This window comes from Engystomops pustulosus, chromosome 6 (genome assembly GCF_040894005.1).
Source record: "Engystomops pustulosus chromosome 6, aEngPut4.maternal, whole genome shotgun sequence".
Taxonomy (NCBI): Eukaryota; Metazoa; Chordata; class Amphibia; order Anura; family Leptodactylidae; genus Engystomops; species Engystomops pustulosus.
Window position 1 is genome coordinate 122,243,726 of NC_092416.1, and position 17,955 is coordinate 122,261,680.

Sequence of the window (17,955 nt, forward strand, 5' to 3'; positions counted from 1 at the left end):
AATCCCATCAGGCCCATGTACGGCAGGTTTTCAGGCGCCTAAGGGCGAATCGCCTATATGCCAAGCTAGAGTAGTGCTAATTCCATCAGAAGAGCCTCCCATTCCTTGAATATATTATTTCTGACAAGGGACTACTGATGAATCCTGCCAAGGTGTCTGCACTACTTCAGTGGCCACGTCCACCCCTACCTCTCTTCGTGTCTGCTGATGTTCCTGCTGTGGAAGAGTTGGTAGAAGACCTTACATCCATCTGGGAACAGCAAAACTTAGGCTGAAAAGAGACGCAGGTCTCCTCCCATCTTCTCTCCAGGAGATAAACTGTGGCTGTCCTCCAGGTATGTTCGATTGAAGATCCCCAGTTACAAACTGGGTCCATGTTTCTTGGGACCGTTCAAGGTGCACATTAAACCAGTGGCATACAGGCTCCACCTTCCTTCCTCCATGTGCATCCCGAATTCTCCTGCTCCTGAGGCTGATACCTTTATATGAAGATGGTAAGAGGGAGACGATTCTATCTTGTCGACTGGAGGGGGTTTGGACCAGAGGAGAGGTCTTGGGAACCCGAGGAGAACATCCTGGATCATGCTCTTCAACACAGGTTCCTCCAGTCCAAGGAGAGGGGGAGGCCGAAGGGGGGGGGGGTACTGTCACCCGTGCCCCTATCTGCTGCTCTGTCTCTTATCCAGCGCCAATTCCGGCAGCAAGGCGTGTGCGTCCCCGCCTCCTAGGGCGCGTGCCCAATTTATTAGTCCGCAATTGCATATATATAAAAGACAGAAACATCATCATCAAAGGGGCGTGACAAGGAGATAGAATGCTGTAATGCTATTGGCCATAATGAATTTACCAGGACATTCTCCAAAAGGAGTAAACTATTCCCTGTTCTCAGAGGCCTCCCTGTTAAGTCATAACATGGCCTTCAAATAGAGAGGAGCAAGAAAACAGTGAACACTTCCACACTGGATGAAGTTTGAATAGTGACTATTAACCATATAGCTTCTGAGTGGGCAACATAACCCCCCCCTTCCAGGTCAGACCTAACATGGCTACTGTTTGGTTCTCTTGGTTCAAGATGGCCGCTGTATCTAAAATGGCTGACAGTACGCAAGATGGCGTCCAAAACCAGTGCAATCTTGGTGAGCGTCACAATGGGAGACACAAGAGAGGAGAAGTGCAGGATAAACTGCTGGTAGTAATTTGCAAAGCCCAGGAATCTCTGTATTGCACGAAGTCCTACTGGGCGTGGCCATTGAAGAACTGCAGACAACTTGGCAGAATCCATCTATAGACTCCTGTCAAGTTTGGCGTAGAGGCAATAGGCTCTTAGATTAGTTAGGCTCTGAGGACTTGGCATACGTGGGACCGATGGGATTCTAGTTTCGTAGAGAACACCAGGATATTGTCAAGATAGACCATGGTATATAACAAGTCTCTGAAGATGATGAATTCCTGAAAGACTACTGGTGCGTTATACAGTCCAGATAACCAGGAACTTGATGTGTCCTTTGTGAGTATTAAAGACGGTCTTTCACTCATCACCTTCGGAGATTCGGATGAGGTTGTAAGCCACATGAAGGTCCAATTTGGAGAACATGAATGCCACCTTAGACCATTCCGTGATGAACTGTGTCGGCATAAGCTGGGGTCCCCATGATACTTTGATGGCATGGAAAGTCTCAACCTAGGTCCGGTGGTAGGCAGGCAAACTGGAGTAGCAGGAAAAGACGCAGGAGCCTGGCGCTGTTACTGAGTAGCCATCAGCTGCTGCAGAATGGCGGTGACTTTGCCGAGCTGTTCACCTTGCATGGCAATCTGTTGGGACTGCTGGACCACGACGGTGGTAAGATCAGCTAGTTTAGGTAGCGGAACCTTGGCAGGGTCGGATGGCCGGATCTTACTCTCAGGCTCCATGGGTAGTGGACCCACTGGACCACCGCCGACGATGATGTAAGCCGACACCTGGGACCGGAATCTAAGTGGCACGTGGTGTTCACCAAATCTCACCGCAAAGTGGGTTGGCCTTGTTGTGGCGTGGTACCACCAGGTCGTTCCACAGGTTCCACTTTGCAGCTAAGGCTAGGTACACAGACGTTAAGCAGAATCGTAGTCGGGGACAGACAGGAGGTCAGGATGGACAACACGGGATCAGAGTTGGGGACTTAACAACAGGTCAAGGCAGGCAGCAGAGGAGCGTAGTCAGGAACAGAACCTGTGTCACAACGGGAAAACACACTAACAGCAAAGGGCATGGGAAAAAAGATTTTTCTATGGGATTAGGCATGAAGATCGGGCGGGGTGTGCAGGGAGAGGCTGGTTTATATGGAATTCTGGGAAATGGCCAGCACCAATTAACGATATGCTGGCCCTTTAAATCCCCTGTATACATAGTCTCTCCTTCCCACCTGTATACATAGCCTCTCCTTCCCCCCTGTATACACAGCCTCTCCTCCCCCCCTGTATACACAGCCTCTCCAACCCCTCCCCACTGCATACACAGCCTCTCCTCCCCTTGTATATACATTTTCTCCAACCCCTCCCCCCGTATACAAAGCCTCTCCCCCTGTATACACAGCCTGTCCAACCCCACCCCACTGTATACACAGCCTCTCCTTCCCCACCCTGTATACACAGCCTCCCTCCCTGTATACACAGCCTCTCCAACCTCTCCCCCCTGTAAACACAGCTTCTTCAACCCCACCCCCTGTATACACAGCCTCTCCAACCCCACCCCCTGTATACACAGCCTCTCCAACCCTTCCCCCCTGTATACACAGCCTCTCCAACCCCTCCCCCATGTATACACTGCCTCTCCAACCCCCCTTTGAATACACAACCCCTCCAACCCCCCTCCTGTATAAACAGCTTCTCCACCCCCCCCATCCTGTATACACTTTTTCTTGCCCCACAAAAAAAAGGCCTTGTACTCACCACTCGACGCTCCCCCGCAGCTACCTCATCTTCTCAAGCCAGCAGCCGCGATGTCTATGAAGACACACAGGCCGGCGCGTGATGACGTCATCATGCACGCTGGCCTGTGTCCTGCAGAGCGGTGCGCACAGAAGCGATGTGCTGCACCACTCTGCCTCATTTTTTTTTTCAGGCAGCACAGACTTGTTAGCTGTTGGCAAGTCCTTGCTACCGGCGGCAAAATGCCGCTCCACTATACACCGCCTCATGGCCCTGCCTGTAGGGTCCAGGGTGATTAATTAATTACAGGGTCAAGGATTACACAAAATGTTATGTGCATTGGGGTTATAGGGGCGGCTGACCCCTTTTCTATTTTCCTCCATAAAGTGGTGTGTAGTAGCAATGGCTAATTATATATTGTATATGCAGGGCCGATTCTAGCATATTTGCTGCCTGAGGCGAATATTAAAATGCTGCCCCGCCCGGCTCCCTGTTAAGTAAATCCTTAAACTAACAATTAACATCCCTACAGGCAGCTCCCTGACACTGTGTGACTGACTACAGGATCTGAGAGGCATTAGTGGCATCTAATACCTTATAGATGACAATCTCTTCCATCAGTAGAACTTTATTCCAGGTTCTCCAATCCATTACATATCACAGGAGAATTCACGGCCAGATATCTTCAGCTCCGTGCAGCATCTCCACCCGGCGTCCCTAAAAATACCACAGTCACTTACAGTATAAAGTCTCCTGGATAACAACACTGCGCTCCTAAATAATATATACCCCTCACAACACAACTGACCGCACGCTACCCCACATATAACACATACACATCCCTTCATTATATAGGGATAAAATCTTGCCCCACATATACAGTCCCCTCCCAGCTTAGTAATATACTGTATCCCATATACAGCCTCTGCAGCTAAGTAATATACTGTACCCGATATACAGTCCCCCCAGCTTAGTAATACACTGTATCCCATATACATCCCCCCAGCTTAGTAATATACTGTATCCCATATACATCCCCCCAGCTTAGTGATATATAATATATAGCATCCCCCCCAGTATAAAATGATTCTGGCCCCATATAATATCTATAGCATCTCCCCCAATATAAAATAATTATAGCCCCAAATAATATCTATAGCATCCCCCCCAGTATAAAATAATTATAGCCCCAAATCCCCAAATAAAATATACAGAACCCCCCTCCCCTAGTATAAAATAATTATGGCCCCATATAATATATACAGCACCCCCTAGTATAAAATAATGATAGCCCCAAATAATATCTATAGCATCCCCCCAGTATAAAATAATTATAGCCCCAAATAATATCTATAGCATCCACCCCAGTATAAAATAATTATAGCCCCAAATAATATCTATAGCATCCACCCCCCAGTATAAAATAATTATAGCCCCAAATCCCCAAATAAAATATACAGAACCCCCCCCAGTATAAAATAATTATAGCCCCATATAATATATATAGCATCCCCCCTAGTATAAAATAATTATAGCCCCAAATAATATCTATAGCATCCCCCCCAGTATAAAACAATCATAGCCCCAAATAATATTTATATATAGCATCCCCATTCCATCATCCTCCCTCCCCAGTATAAAATAATTCTGGCCCCATATGATATACATAGCGACCCCCTCCCCCACCCCCCAGTATTAATTATTAGCCACATTTAATTAATTAAATACATGAAAAATAATAAAAATCATACTCACCTGCATGCAGCTGCTTCCTCGGCACGCGGGTCCCATCCTCACGCGGCTCTTCTGTGAGCCGCGGCTCCGCACAGTGACACAGGCGGCGTGACGTCATGACGCCTGTGTCACTGCTTAGAGTGGTATTTCTTTTACAAAGTTTGTTTAATAAAGCTGTGGCCAATGGAGAGTCAACCCAAAATGAAAGAGTAACCTTTTGTGGTCTTGTGTATTTTGTACATTATTTTGCAGTTACCTTATCTGTGGATGAAGCTGCCTTATTTGATATCTCGTTGCTGGGTCCCCCACTCATCACAGAAAAAACCTTTGATCTCCTGGTAAAGGTAAGTGTCATGGTAAATTGCTCAGGCAATCAGACATACAAGTTCTATTAATGGTCCTCTTCTTCCTCAGGGGGAATTTGATGGTCGGTTTCATCACTGGGACTTGCCACTTTCTCCAGAAGAGATTATTCTGCCAGATATTGACTCCCGAATGCTACTTATGGCAGTGTCTGAGTATACAGCAAACTCTGCAGGGTTTGTGCATTATAAGACAGGGGCTTTAAAGATTAATATAACTGATGACATGGTAAGTGGAGACACCTTTAAGGAAATAAATATCCTAAGTTTCCCCAAAGACCAGACCGCTCTGTGAAACCAGACTCTAAGTCAGACCCCCTTAACTAAATTATACCCAAGACCCCCTACACAAAGAAAGACCAGACCTTTATATTTATCATTTCCAAATCAGGTAGAGTACAGCTAGAAGAGGAGAAGCGCTTATAAGGTCATATAAACATCTAATAAACATTTGCCCGTATTCACAAATACCCAGCAGCATGTATGGTTAATAGAGTTAAAACCCTGTGGTAGACGTTTACTGGGGTGCTTTATTTGGGGGTGTTGCCTTTTAAGTAGTGTGAGGGGAATTAACGTTGCTCTTGTTTTAGATCCCCAAACAATCTCCCCTGCGCTTGAATGTGAAGAGTCTAGCCGTATTTGTGCCAGAGGTAAGTGATTATTATCAGAGATGGAGGTAAGATTTTTGAGTTGATCTTCCACTAGTTTTTGACACATGTCCAGTCTATTTAGAATATGCACTATTTTTAAAGCTAAATATTAAATTATGTGTAAGTTGTTATGAAAACATAGACCAGTGATGGCAAACCTTTTAGAGATTAAGTGTCATAACTGCAAGCCAAAACCAACTTATCTATCGCAAAGTGCCAACATGGCAAATTAGCGCAATATTAACAACATACAATACCACTATATAAGGACCAAATAATACAGTCACATGAAGACCACCACGGTTATAACAACATAGATAGTAACATATTCATATGAAGACTAATATTACGAATAATCCATATAGAGAACATGGCACACACCAGAATGAATTTTTATGATTTTATTTCAGTGAATATTTCACACAGCATAGCCTTCACTGTAATATATAGACACAAGGGCACAGATTTACTTACCCTGTCCGAGGAGTGCACAGAAAGTGCATTGTCCGACGAGAATGCACTCTGCCAGGATTCACTAAGTTTGTGCGCCCGATATCCGCTGAGGTCCGCCGGAGTTCACCTTCATATTCCTGGTGGATGTAAGTGCATTGTCTTGCGACACAATTTGAAAGTTAAATCCTGCGCTCAGTCCGAATCAGTCGGATGGTCCGACGGCATGGCCCCCTAATTTGTTGTGACAAAGGTCGAGATGACCGAAACGTCGTAAACCATTTTTGATCCATATAACATATATGTTATATTACGGTGAAGATATACATATATAAATATATATATATATATATATATATATATATATATTACAGTGAAGGCTATGCTGTGTGAAATAATCACTGAAATAAAATCATAAAAATTCATTCTGGTGTGTGCCATGTTCTCTATATGGATTAAGGCGGACTGAGAATCCCATATTGAGCACCACCATCCAACAGTATGCGGTCACTATTGTTCTACGTGTCTAATATTAGCAATGATATAACCATACCAGTAGCAAATATAGGGGAACATTTATTTACCCGTCCGAGTCGTGATCCCCGATCCGGACTGTCCGATGATGATGCACTGTGCCGCGATCCACGTAGATCCTGCGCCTGATATCCTGCATGTGTCACTTCCCCATTCAGGTCCACCGTTGGCCAAAATCCAATCATGTGCGACACGATGCCCTTCTAAATCCCAGTCCCAGCAGCGCGATCCCCGAAAAGTCAGGAAACCCGACAGAAATGTGACCGTAGGACCCTTAGTAAATAAGCCCCATAATGTGAAATATTATCACCATACTGTACAGTAATTGACTTTACTGTGGGTTTCCTCCAGGTCCTTCGGTTTCCTCCACACTCCAAAACATACTGTTGACTAGATTGTGAGCCCCATTGGGGACAGGGACTGATCTGTGCAAGCAAATGTGCAAACAAATGTTTGTGTCGCAGACTATTCCTAAATACATGTGCAAGCAGTTTGTACTGAAAGAAATGCAAACTGGCGCAGGGGATAAATTGATGTCTGTGCATGAAAAACACATTGAAAACATAAAAAAAGCACATGAAAAAACGCTAATGACTCCTAGCAAAAAGCTGACCAAAAATACAGGCAAAAACGGCAATGTTTCACACATTGCATTCCAACATGATCTGCAGTGCAAGTGTGCAAGTGGGATATTGAGCGCCGGCTGGAGGAACATCCTAGCTGGTACACAATGGGGGGCATTTATTATTGACTTTCAAATGGAAAACAGGCAGAATTTTTTTTTATCTATCTACCCAAGCTAAAGTTCAGCGAAGCGGAAGAGGGAGCAAAGAGGTGGGCAGTAACCTGCTTTACTATCACTACTTTCCCCTGCAGCAGCACACTTGAGAAGGGAAGTTGATCCTCAAAGGGTTGCTGTTTGTAGTGGCAGAGCAGAGAGTGTATTACTCTCTGTACTCTCACTCATTTTAATTGCATCAATGCCTGGAGTGATGAAAGAGACCTGGTGGGGGTGATGGTGTAAACAGAGAGGGTTCTGCGCGCCCTGTCTGGCACATGTGCCATAGGTTAGCCATCCTTGGTATAGACCAGACATCCAAGGGGAAGGGGGCAAAATGCTCAACAATGCCCGTACATGTTACTCACTTTTCTCCAGCCTTATCTGTATAACATAATTTAATCAGGAAGACAAGCTACAGAGTGTCATTTACTCCGTGTGGTGAGCAAGTAACTCATCCAGACAAATAATTGAACCTGTTTGTAGCTGGGTTAACTCAATTTCAATGCATAACAAAAAATGCCAAAAGGCCAATTTAACCCTTTTTGTGCTAACTAAAATTTAACTTTTATTTTCTAAGTTTAAAATATTTGTAAGAGAACATTACATTAGTATTTTGGCTCAGTATTTTTGTCGAGGAGGGGCCGTGCCACTTGAAATTTTTACCTTTTTATCTCCTTATGAGACTATTTCCTATACATGGGTGCAGTGTCTGTTCAGCCATTCACTCTGATTCTCACACAGACAAGGGAAGACAACAAGGGAGGGGGAATTTTTAGGATTGGGGTAGGGTAGAGCACACAGGTCTGTGTATCGCTATTAGCTCAGTGTTCAGTAGTTTTCAGTATTCATTCAGACCCTGTTCAGGGCGTCTAGATAAATAGCTTTTTCTCTCTTTTCTCTACAAGTGATTATTAACCCCTATTCTCCTCTATCCCATGTATAACACATAGCATCCACTCTATACGACTATTTGGGTATAGATCACTTACTCGCTAGCGTCCTATAGTCTCTGGTGCTTGTTAACTATACCTAGTCCTCCCTCTCAACAACTTGCTTCGTTTTTAACTCCTGTTCTGGTGGCTACCTCAGTTGGCTGTATATTGTGGCCGTCTCTCATTCCTTGCTTTAAAACCTAAGATCGCACCCCCCCCCCGATATGTTTCGCCACCTAGCATGGCGTCATCAGGGGTTTGGGGCAAATGCAGCGATCAGGTGCCGTGCACCAGCTTTTAAATGGTTTTCCTGTGACATCATTCCGTGGGTGTGTGTTGTTCCTCCAATAGGAATCTCCCTCTGGGTTACTCCGCTCCATTCTGATAGGTGCTGATGTATCCTATCATTATGTCTAATGTGCCAAATTGTGGCGCAGGCGCACCAAACTCTGGCGCATGCGCGCTAGATTGTTGTGCACGTCCCAGCTCTTACAGGATACTTCTAAGCTTCTATTTGTGAATGCGTTCTCCTGTGTATGCGTTGGTACTTGGATATACATATATTTTTTTTTTTACAGAAGAATTTATCTAGTCTGACCAGTGAGATCAAAGATAGAAAACATCGAAAATACATCCGGGATAGTAGTGATTTTGAAACCGGACACATCTATAGAAGTAATAATCTAACAACAAACATACGCCCGAACTACTACACAGATTTATCTGAATCAGAACTTTCGGCCTCAGACGATAAGGACTCGACACAGGGAAGGAGGCGGAGAAACGTAAAAATAAAAATTACCAAAAAAAGACGCACCAGCAACAACCAAACAAAAAAGCTGCACCTACGAATATGACACAGAGCAGTACACCACAACAATGTACCAACCAAACTCTCTTTCCTATCTTCTCTACTACCTCCTGCTTACCAACATCTGGAATGACAAACATATCAGTGGCTCCACAGACAAGTTCCTCAAACACCACAAACAATACAATAACACTAGAGATGAGCGAGCACTAAAATGCTCGGGTACTCGTTATTCGAGACGAACTTTTCCCGATGCTCGAGTGCTCGTTTCGAGTAACGAGCCCCATTGAAGTCAATGGGAGACTCAAGCATTTTTCAAGGGGACCAAGGCTCTGCACAGGGAAGCTTGGCCAAACACCTGGGAACCTCAGAAAAGGATGGAAACACCACGGAAATGGACAGGAAACAGCAGGGGCAGCATGCATGGATGCCTCTGAGGCTGCTTAATCGCACCATTATGCCAAAATTATGGGCAACAGCATGGCCATGACAGAGTGACCGAATGAAGCTAGATAGCATGTAAAACATCCAATAATTGACCCTGACACTATAGGGGACGGCATGCAGAGGCAGCGGCAGCAGCGGCAGGCTAGAGAGTGGCATGGCGACATACCCTAAATGGACTCAGGCTTCAAACCAATGGGTGGCAGAGAGGAACCAAAGGAGGTGAGCAAGAAGCGCTCAAATAATATCGGTACATGATAAAAGTTTGCCAGTATATTTTGTGGATTACACAGCAGGGTGGCGACAAAGTTAACATGGAAGCCATGAAAACAACCCAAAATTCTGCCTGACACAGCTCGTTTGATAAGGGGACCATGTATGGAGGCAGTGAACTAGTAGTAGATTAAAGGTGCTGCAGTTAAAACTATGTTAGTTGGATCTTGGCATGGAGCTGGCGCTCCGCTGCCAGGCGAGCTTTCGCCAATCCAAGCCCCTGTCTCTAGGCTACTCCCCAAACAGCACTTCTAAGAACCTTTTGTATAAGATCAAGTGTAGTAGCGTTCTTATAAGTTTGGGATATGGCGGGTGAGGGGAATGTAAACATCTGCGCAAGAAGCGCTGAAATAATATCCGTAAATGAAAAAAGTTTGCCAGTATATTTTGTGGCTTACACAGCACGGTGGCGACAAAGTTAACAAGTTTGATGTGGAATGCCCTGTAATAGCTCTTGGGCGGTGTGCCTTTTATCACCTAGGCTCAGCAGTTTGAGCACCGCCTGCTGTCGCTTAGCGACGGCACTGCTGCTGTGCCTAGAGCTACCGACTGATGGCGCCATGCCCATGGATGGTAATTCGGAGGAGGAGGAGGTGGAGGAGGGGTGGGAGGAGGAGGAGGCATAGTAGGCCTGAAACACCTGGACCGAGGTAGGCCCCGCAATCCTCTGCGTCGGCAGTATATGACCAGCCCCAGGGTCAGACTCGGTCCCAGCCTGCACCAAGTTAAGTGTAGTAGCGTTCTTATAAGTTTGGAATATGGCGGGTGAGGGGAATGTAAACAGATGCGCAAGAAGCGCTGAAATAATATCCATAAATGGTAAAAGTTTGCCAGTATATTTTGAGGATTACACAGCAGGGTGGCGACAAAGTTAACAAGTTTGTTGTGGAAGCCATGAAAACAACCCAAAATTCTGCCTGACACAGCACGTTTGATAAGGCGGCCATGTATGGAGGCAGTGAACTAGTAGTAGATTAAAGGTGCTGCAGTTAAAACTATGTTAGTTGGTTCTTGGCATGGAGCTGGCGCTCCGCTGCCAGGCGAGCTTTCGCCAATCCAAGCCCCTGTCTCTAGGCTACTCCCCAAACAGCACTTCTAAGAACCTTTTGTATAAGATCAAGTGTAGTAGCGTTCTTATAAGTTTAGGATATGGCGGGTGAGGGGAATGTAAACAGATGCGCAAGAAGCGCTGAAATAATATCCGTAAATGGTAAAAGTTTGCCAGTGTATTTTGTGGATAACACAGCAGGGTGGCGACAAAGTTAACAACTTTGATGTGGAATCCATGAAAACAACCCAAATTTCGGCCTGACACACCTCGTTTGATAAAGGGACGATGTATGGAGGCAGCTATATGGACGACTTTTGGAGGTAGCAATGGAGACAACGTGTGGAGGCTGCTATGGAGACAATTCAATTTGGATAGTGCCTGTATGTGGCAGTCCAAAAAAGTTTTCAAACCAGAGGAGCAGGTAGGTGGCCCTCCAGAAAAATTGAATAGATTGAGTGCCTGTATGTGGCAGTCCAAAAAAGTTTTCAAACCAGAGGAGCAGGTAGGTGGCCCTCCAGAAAAATGGAATAGATTGAGTGCCTGTATGTGGCAGTCCAAAAAAGTTTTCAAACCAGAGGAGCAGGTAGGTGGCCCTCCAGAAAAATGGAATAGATTGAGTGCCTGTATGTGGCAGTCCAAAAAAGTTTTCAAACCAGAGGAGCAGGTAGGTGGCCCTCCAGAAAAATTGAATAGATTGAGCGCCTGTATGTGGCAGTCCAAAAAAGTTTTCAAACCAGAGGAGCAGGTAGGTGGCCCTCCAGAAAAATGGAATAGATTGAGTGCCTGTATGTGGCAGTCCAAAAAAGTTTTCAAACCAGAGGAGCAGGTAGGTGGCCCTCCAGAAAAATTGAATAGATTGAGCGCCTGTATGTGGCACTCCCAAAAATTGTTTAAAACAGAGGACCGGGTCGGTGGCCCTCCATAAAAATTAAATGCATAAAAGTACTATAGCTAGAGCCAGTGGGCCCTGTCAAAAAATAGCCAGTTTCCTCTGCTTTACTGTACAAAGAGGAGGAGAAGGAGGAAAATGAGGAGGAGGAGGAGTGGATAAATTATTCAGGTTGAGCATCCTTCACCTGGTGGAGATTGGAAATTATGAGAAATCCAGGCTTTATTCATCTTAATAAGCGTCAGCCTGTCAGTGCTGTCAGTCGACAGGCGTGTACGCTTATCGGTGATGATGCCACCAGCTGCACTGAAAACCCGCTCGGACAAGACGCTAGCGGCAGGGCAGGCAAGAACCTCCAAGGCGTACAGCGCCAGTTCGTGCCACATGTCCAGCTTTGAAACCCAGTAGTTGTAGGGAGCTGTGTGATCATTTAGGACGATGGTATGGTCAGCTACGTACTCCGTCACCATCTTTCTGTAAAGATCAGCCCTACTCTGCCGAGACTGGGGACAGGTGACAGTGTCTTGCTGGGGTGACATAAAGCTGGCAAAAGCCTTGTAAAGCGTACCCTTGCCAGTGCTGGACAAGCTGCCTGCTCGTCTACTCTCCCTCGCTACTTGTCCCGCAGAACTACGCACTCTGCCGCTAGCGCTGTCAGAAGGGAAATACTGTTTCAGCTTGTGCACCAGGGCCTGCTGGTATTCATGCATTCTCACACTCCTTTCCTCTCCAGGGATGAGAGTGGAAAGATTTTGCTTGTACCGTGGGTCCAGGAGAGTGAACACCCAGTAATCGGTGCTGGAATAAATTCTTTGAACGCGAGGGTCACGGGATAGGCAGCCTAGCATGAAATCTGCCATATGCGCCAGAGTACCAACGCGTAAGAATTCACTCCCCTCACTGGCCTGACTGTCCATTTCCTCCTCCTCCAACTCCTCCAACTCCTCTTCTTCTGCCCATACACGCTGAACAGTGAAGGACTCAACAATGGTCCCCTCTTGTGTCTCGCCAACATTCTCCTCCTCTTCCTCCTCATCCTCCTCCACCTCCACCTCCTCCGATATGCGCTGAGAAACAGACCTAAGGGTGCTTTGGCTATCAACAAGGGAATCTTCTTCCCCCGTCTCTTGTGAGGAGCGCAAAGCTTCCGACTTCATGCTGACCAGAGAGTTTTTCAACAGGCCAAGCAGCGGGATGGTGAGGCTGATGATGGCGGCATCGCCACTGACCATCTGTGTTGACTCCTCAAAGTTACTCAGCACCTGACAGATATCAGACATCCACGTCCACTCCTCATTGTAGACTTGAGGAAGCTGACTGACCTGACTACCAGTTCTGGTGGAAGTTGACATCTGGCAGTCTACAATCGCTCGGCGCTGCTGGTAAACTCTGGATAACATGGTCAGTGTTGAATTCCACCTCGTGGGCACGTCGCACAACAGTCGGTGAGCGGGCAGTTGGAGGCGGCGCTGCGCTGCCCTGAGAGTGGCAGCATCTGTGCTGGACTTCCTGAAATGCGCACAGATGCGGCGCACCTTCGTGAGCAAATCAGACAGATTGGGGTATGTCTTGAGGAAACGCTGAACTATCAGATTTAACACATGGGCCAGGCATGGCACATGTGTCAGTCTGCCGAGTTGCAGAGCCGCCACCAGGTTACGGCCGTTGTCACACACAACCATGCCTGGCTTCAGGTTCAGCGGTGCCAGCCACAGATCAGTCTGTGCCGTGATGCCCTGTAATAGCTCTTGGGCGGTGTGCCTTTTATCGCCTAGGCTCAGCAGTTTGAGCACCGCCTGCTGTCGCTTAGCGACGGCACTGCTGCTGTGCCTAGAGCTACCGACTGATGGCGCCATGCCCACGGATGGTCGTTCGGAGGAGGAGGTGGAGGAGGGGTGGGAGGAGGAGGAGGCATAGTAGGCCTGAAAGACCTGGACCGAGGTAGGCCCCGCAATCCTCGGCGTCGGCAGTATATGACCAGCCGCAGGGTCAGACTCGGTCCCAGCCTCCACCAAGTTAACCCAATGTGCCGTCAGCGATATATAGTGGCCCTGCCCGGCAGCACTCGTCCACGTGTCCGTGGTCAGGTGGACCTTGTCAGAAACGGCGTTGGTCAGGGCACGGATTATGTTGTCTGACATGTGCTGGTGCAGGGCTGGGACGGCACATCGGGAAAAGTAGTGGCGGCTGGGGACCGAATACCGAGGGGCGGCCGCCGCCATGAGGCTGCGAAAGGCCTCGGTCTCTACTAGCCTATAGGGCAGCATCTCCAGGCTTAGCAATCTGGAGATGTGCACATTAAGGGCTTGGGCGTGCGGGTGGGTTGCACTATATTTGCGTTTCCGCTCCAGCGTCTGGGGTATGGAGAGCTGAACGCTGGTGGATGCTGTGGAGGATCGTGGAGGCGACGATGGGGTTTTTGTGGCAGGGTCCTGGGCAGGGGGCTGACTATCAGCTGACACAGGGGAAGGAGCAGTGGTGTGCACGGCCGGAGGTGAACGCGCTTGTTGCCACTGAGTGGGGTGTTTAGCATTCATATGCCTGCGCATACTGGTGGTAGTTAAGCTATTAGTGGTGGAACCCCTGCTGATCCTGGTTTGGCAAATGTGGCACACCACAGTCCGTCGGTCATCCGGTGTTTCCTTAAAGAACCTCCAGACTTCTGAAAATCTAGCCCTCGCCGCAGGAGCCCTCGCCACGGGAGCTTCACTAGTTGACACATTTGGCGCTGATGCACCAGCTCTGGCCCTGCCTCTCCGTCTGGCCCCACCACTGCCTCTTCCAACCTGTTCTGGTCGAGGACTCTCCTCCGTCTCAGAAGCACTGTGTTCACCTGGCCTCTCAACCCAGCTTGGGTCTGTCACCTCATCATCCTCCGATCCCTCAGTCTGCTCCCCCCTCGGACTTCCTGCCCTGACAACAACTTCACCACTGTCTGACAACCGTGTCTCCTCATCGTCGGACACCTCTTTACACACTTCTTCCAGTACGTCAACAAGGTCATCATCACCCACAGACTGCGACTGGTGGAAAACCTGGGCATCGGAAAATTGCTCATCAGCAACCGGACAAGTGGTTTGTGACTGTGGGAAGGGTCCAGAAAACAGTTCCTCAGAGTATGCCGGTTCAAATGGCAAATTTTGCTGGGAGGGGGCAGACTGGGGGGGAGGAGGCTGAGGTGCAGGAGCTGGAGGAGTGCCGATTTCGGTGACATGGGTGGACTGCGTGGAAGACTGACTGGTGGACAAATTGCTCGAAGCATTGTCGGCAATCCACGACATCACCTGTTCGCACTGTTCTGGCCTCAACAGTGCTCTACCACGAGTCCCGGTAACTTCAGACATGAACCTAGGGAGTGTAGCTCTGCGGCGTTCCCCTGCTCCCTCATAAGCAGGTGGTGTCTCACCCCGCCCAGGACCACGGCCTCTGACCCCTGCAGTAGTTGGACGCCCACGTCCCCGCCCTCGTCCTCTACCCCTAGCCCTCGGGTTAAACATTTTGAAAATGAGAGTTATAACTTTAATTTTTTTTTTTACTTTTTTTGTGGGTTTTTTTTTTGTGTGTTTTTTAGTTTTTAAAACCAAACGATGCTATCCTATTGCTATGGCTATTTTCTAGCCAAGTATTAAAGCACACTACTATGCCAGATGAGATGACGCTGAGTTATGAAAAAAATAAACGTAAAATAAAAAAGGAAATGGCAGACTGTGCCTAATTGAAATCCAACCCCGGGCCCTAATAAATTTTCCCACTTCGGTCTTTGCGATGGATATGTGCGTCACTAAGCGCAAAACACAGTGGTCGCAAGTCTCACTCCAAATTGCTCACAATTTGCTAGTAGATGCACTGCAGCAACTACAGCCACGAGCAGATCAACCAGAAATCAAATATATATAACGCTACTGTAGGCGTAAGTAAGCCGTTTGGATTCTCCTATGGCTATTTTCTAGCCAAGTATTAAAGCACACTACTATGCCAGATGAGATGACGCTGAGTTATGAAAAAAATAAACGTAAAATAAAAAAGGAAATGGCAGACTGTGCCTAATTGAAATCCAACCCCGGGCCCTAATAAATTTTCCCACTTCGGTCTTTGCGATGGATATGTGCGTCACTAAGCGCAAAACACAGTGGTCGCAAGTCTCACTCCAAATTGCTGACAATTTGCTAGTAGATGCACTGCAGCAACTACAGCCACCAGCAGATCAACCAGAAATCAAATATATATAACGCTACTGTAGGCGTAAGTAAGCCGTTTGGATTCTCCTATGGCTATTTTCTAGCCAAGTATTAAAGCACACTACTATGCAAGATGAGATGACACTGAGTTATTAAAAAAATAAACGTAAAATAAAAAGAAACTGGCAGACTGTGCCTAATTGAAATCAAACCCCTAATAAATTTTCCCACTTTGGTGTTTGAGGTGGATATGCGTGTCACTAAGAGCTAAACACAACGGTAGCAAGTCCCCCTGCTAATTCCTCACAATATGGTACTAGCTGCACTACTAGTGCCAGCAAGCCCAGCCACAAGCAAATAAAAAAAAAAAATATAACGTTATTGTAGCCCTAAGAAGGGCTGTTGGGTTGTTGTAGAATCACTCCTGCCTAACAGTAAGCTAATAGAACACCCTAACGCTTTCCCTGACCAGCAGCAGCTCTCTCCCTAGCGGCATCCAGACAGAGAATGATCCGAGCAGCGCGGGCAGCGGCTAGTCTATCCCAGGGTCACCTGATCTGGCCAGCCAACCACTGCTATCGACGTGTAAGGGTACCACGTCATGCTGGGTGGAGTGCAGAGTCTCCTGGCTTGTGATTGGCTCTGTTTCTGGCCGCCAAAAAGCAAAACGGCGGGAGCTGCCATTTTCTCGAGCGGGCGAAATACTCGTCCTAGCAACGAGCAGTTACGAGTACGCTAATGCTCGATCGAGCATCAAGCTCGGACGAGTATGTTCGCTCATCTCTAAATAACACCTCAAATCAATCCCATCAATGGACAAGTGATTCAACATACGATAACAGTACCAACAATTCAAACTCCAAACGCAGCACAATCAAACACTAGGCTACTGCGAGACAGAGAGAAGTGGGTTTTCAATGGGAAATAAACCATATAATTTAAAGGAAACCTACCACTTAGAATGGCAGGGGTAAGCAGTAAGTACTGAGCACCAGCTCAGGGTGAGCTGGTGCCGGTACTTACTTCCGTTAGTGTTATAAGCCACTGTATCGCGGTTTTAACACTTTTTAAACTCTAGAGCAGAAGAGGCTTCGGCGCGGTCGCGCGCAGCGACCTGCCATTCTAAGTGGTAGGTTTCCTTTAAGTGAAACTGAATTACAGGTACTGAGAAAGGGGATTTCACCCCAGTACCCGCTTTTGATAGATTCAGTTGGATCAAAGAAGTGAATCTGTTTGCCAGGAAACTAGCGTTACACAAATATTTTAAACAATCAGATATAGAGGAGGAAAATGAAGTAGAAAGAGACAAAAGGGCAGTACAGATATTAGCAGATCTGGAGTTGGAAAATCAAGTGGCCCCAATAGATATTACCCCACCATTAACCAACCTTAAACCAAAATCTAAGAGTACCCCCCTCTTTTCAAAATACCCACTGATAGAGGCTTTTGTTGAAATGAGTACACGAGATCTCGAACATATAAAACCAGATAAAACACTTATTGCTTCCAATTTAACTAAATCTGAACGTGAAGCACTACAAAACCTCATGGACCTGGAAAATATAATACTGAAAACCTCAGACAAAGGGGGAAATACAGTATTGATGGATAAGAAAGACTATCTAGATATGGTCTATCAGACAGAGAAACATACAAAAAAATCTACAGCGATCCGACTGACAGGTTTGTAAAAGAGCTAACAACAATCCTATCTAATGCCCTACAAGAAAAACTCATATCGAAAGATGAATTTAAATACCTACTGAACCCCAAACCGACAATTTCAACATTTTATGCTGTACCTAAAGTACATAAACAGACAACCCCAATTCCCGGCAGACCTATAGTCTCAGGAACCAACAATCTAACTCAAGGCATTAGTGAATATACAGACCTCCTACAAAATAGACCGCCACAACAGGATAAACAGTTGATTAGATGCATTGGCACCTTCGATGG

The 17,955-nt window shown here is 46.8% G+C and overlaps 1 protein-coding gene across 1 annotated transcript in view; it reads left to right on the forward strand.

Annotated features, from left to right (window-relative positions):
- Nucleotides 1–17,955, forward strand: part of LOC140064159 (bactericidal permeability-increasing protein-like) — a 62,045-nt gene that overhangs the window by 14,552 nt on the left and 29,538 nt on the right. Inside the window, exons 8-10 of the mRNA XM_072110759.1 lie at nt 4,894–4,985; nt 5,056–5,232; nt 5,594–5,653. Of these exons, the coding sequence (XP_071966860.1) occupies nt 4,894–4,985; nt 5,056–5,232; nt 5,594–5,653 (329 nt within the window). The remainder of the gene's footprint in view (nt 1–4,893; nt 4,986–5,055; nt 5,233–5,593; nt 5,654–17,955) is intronic.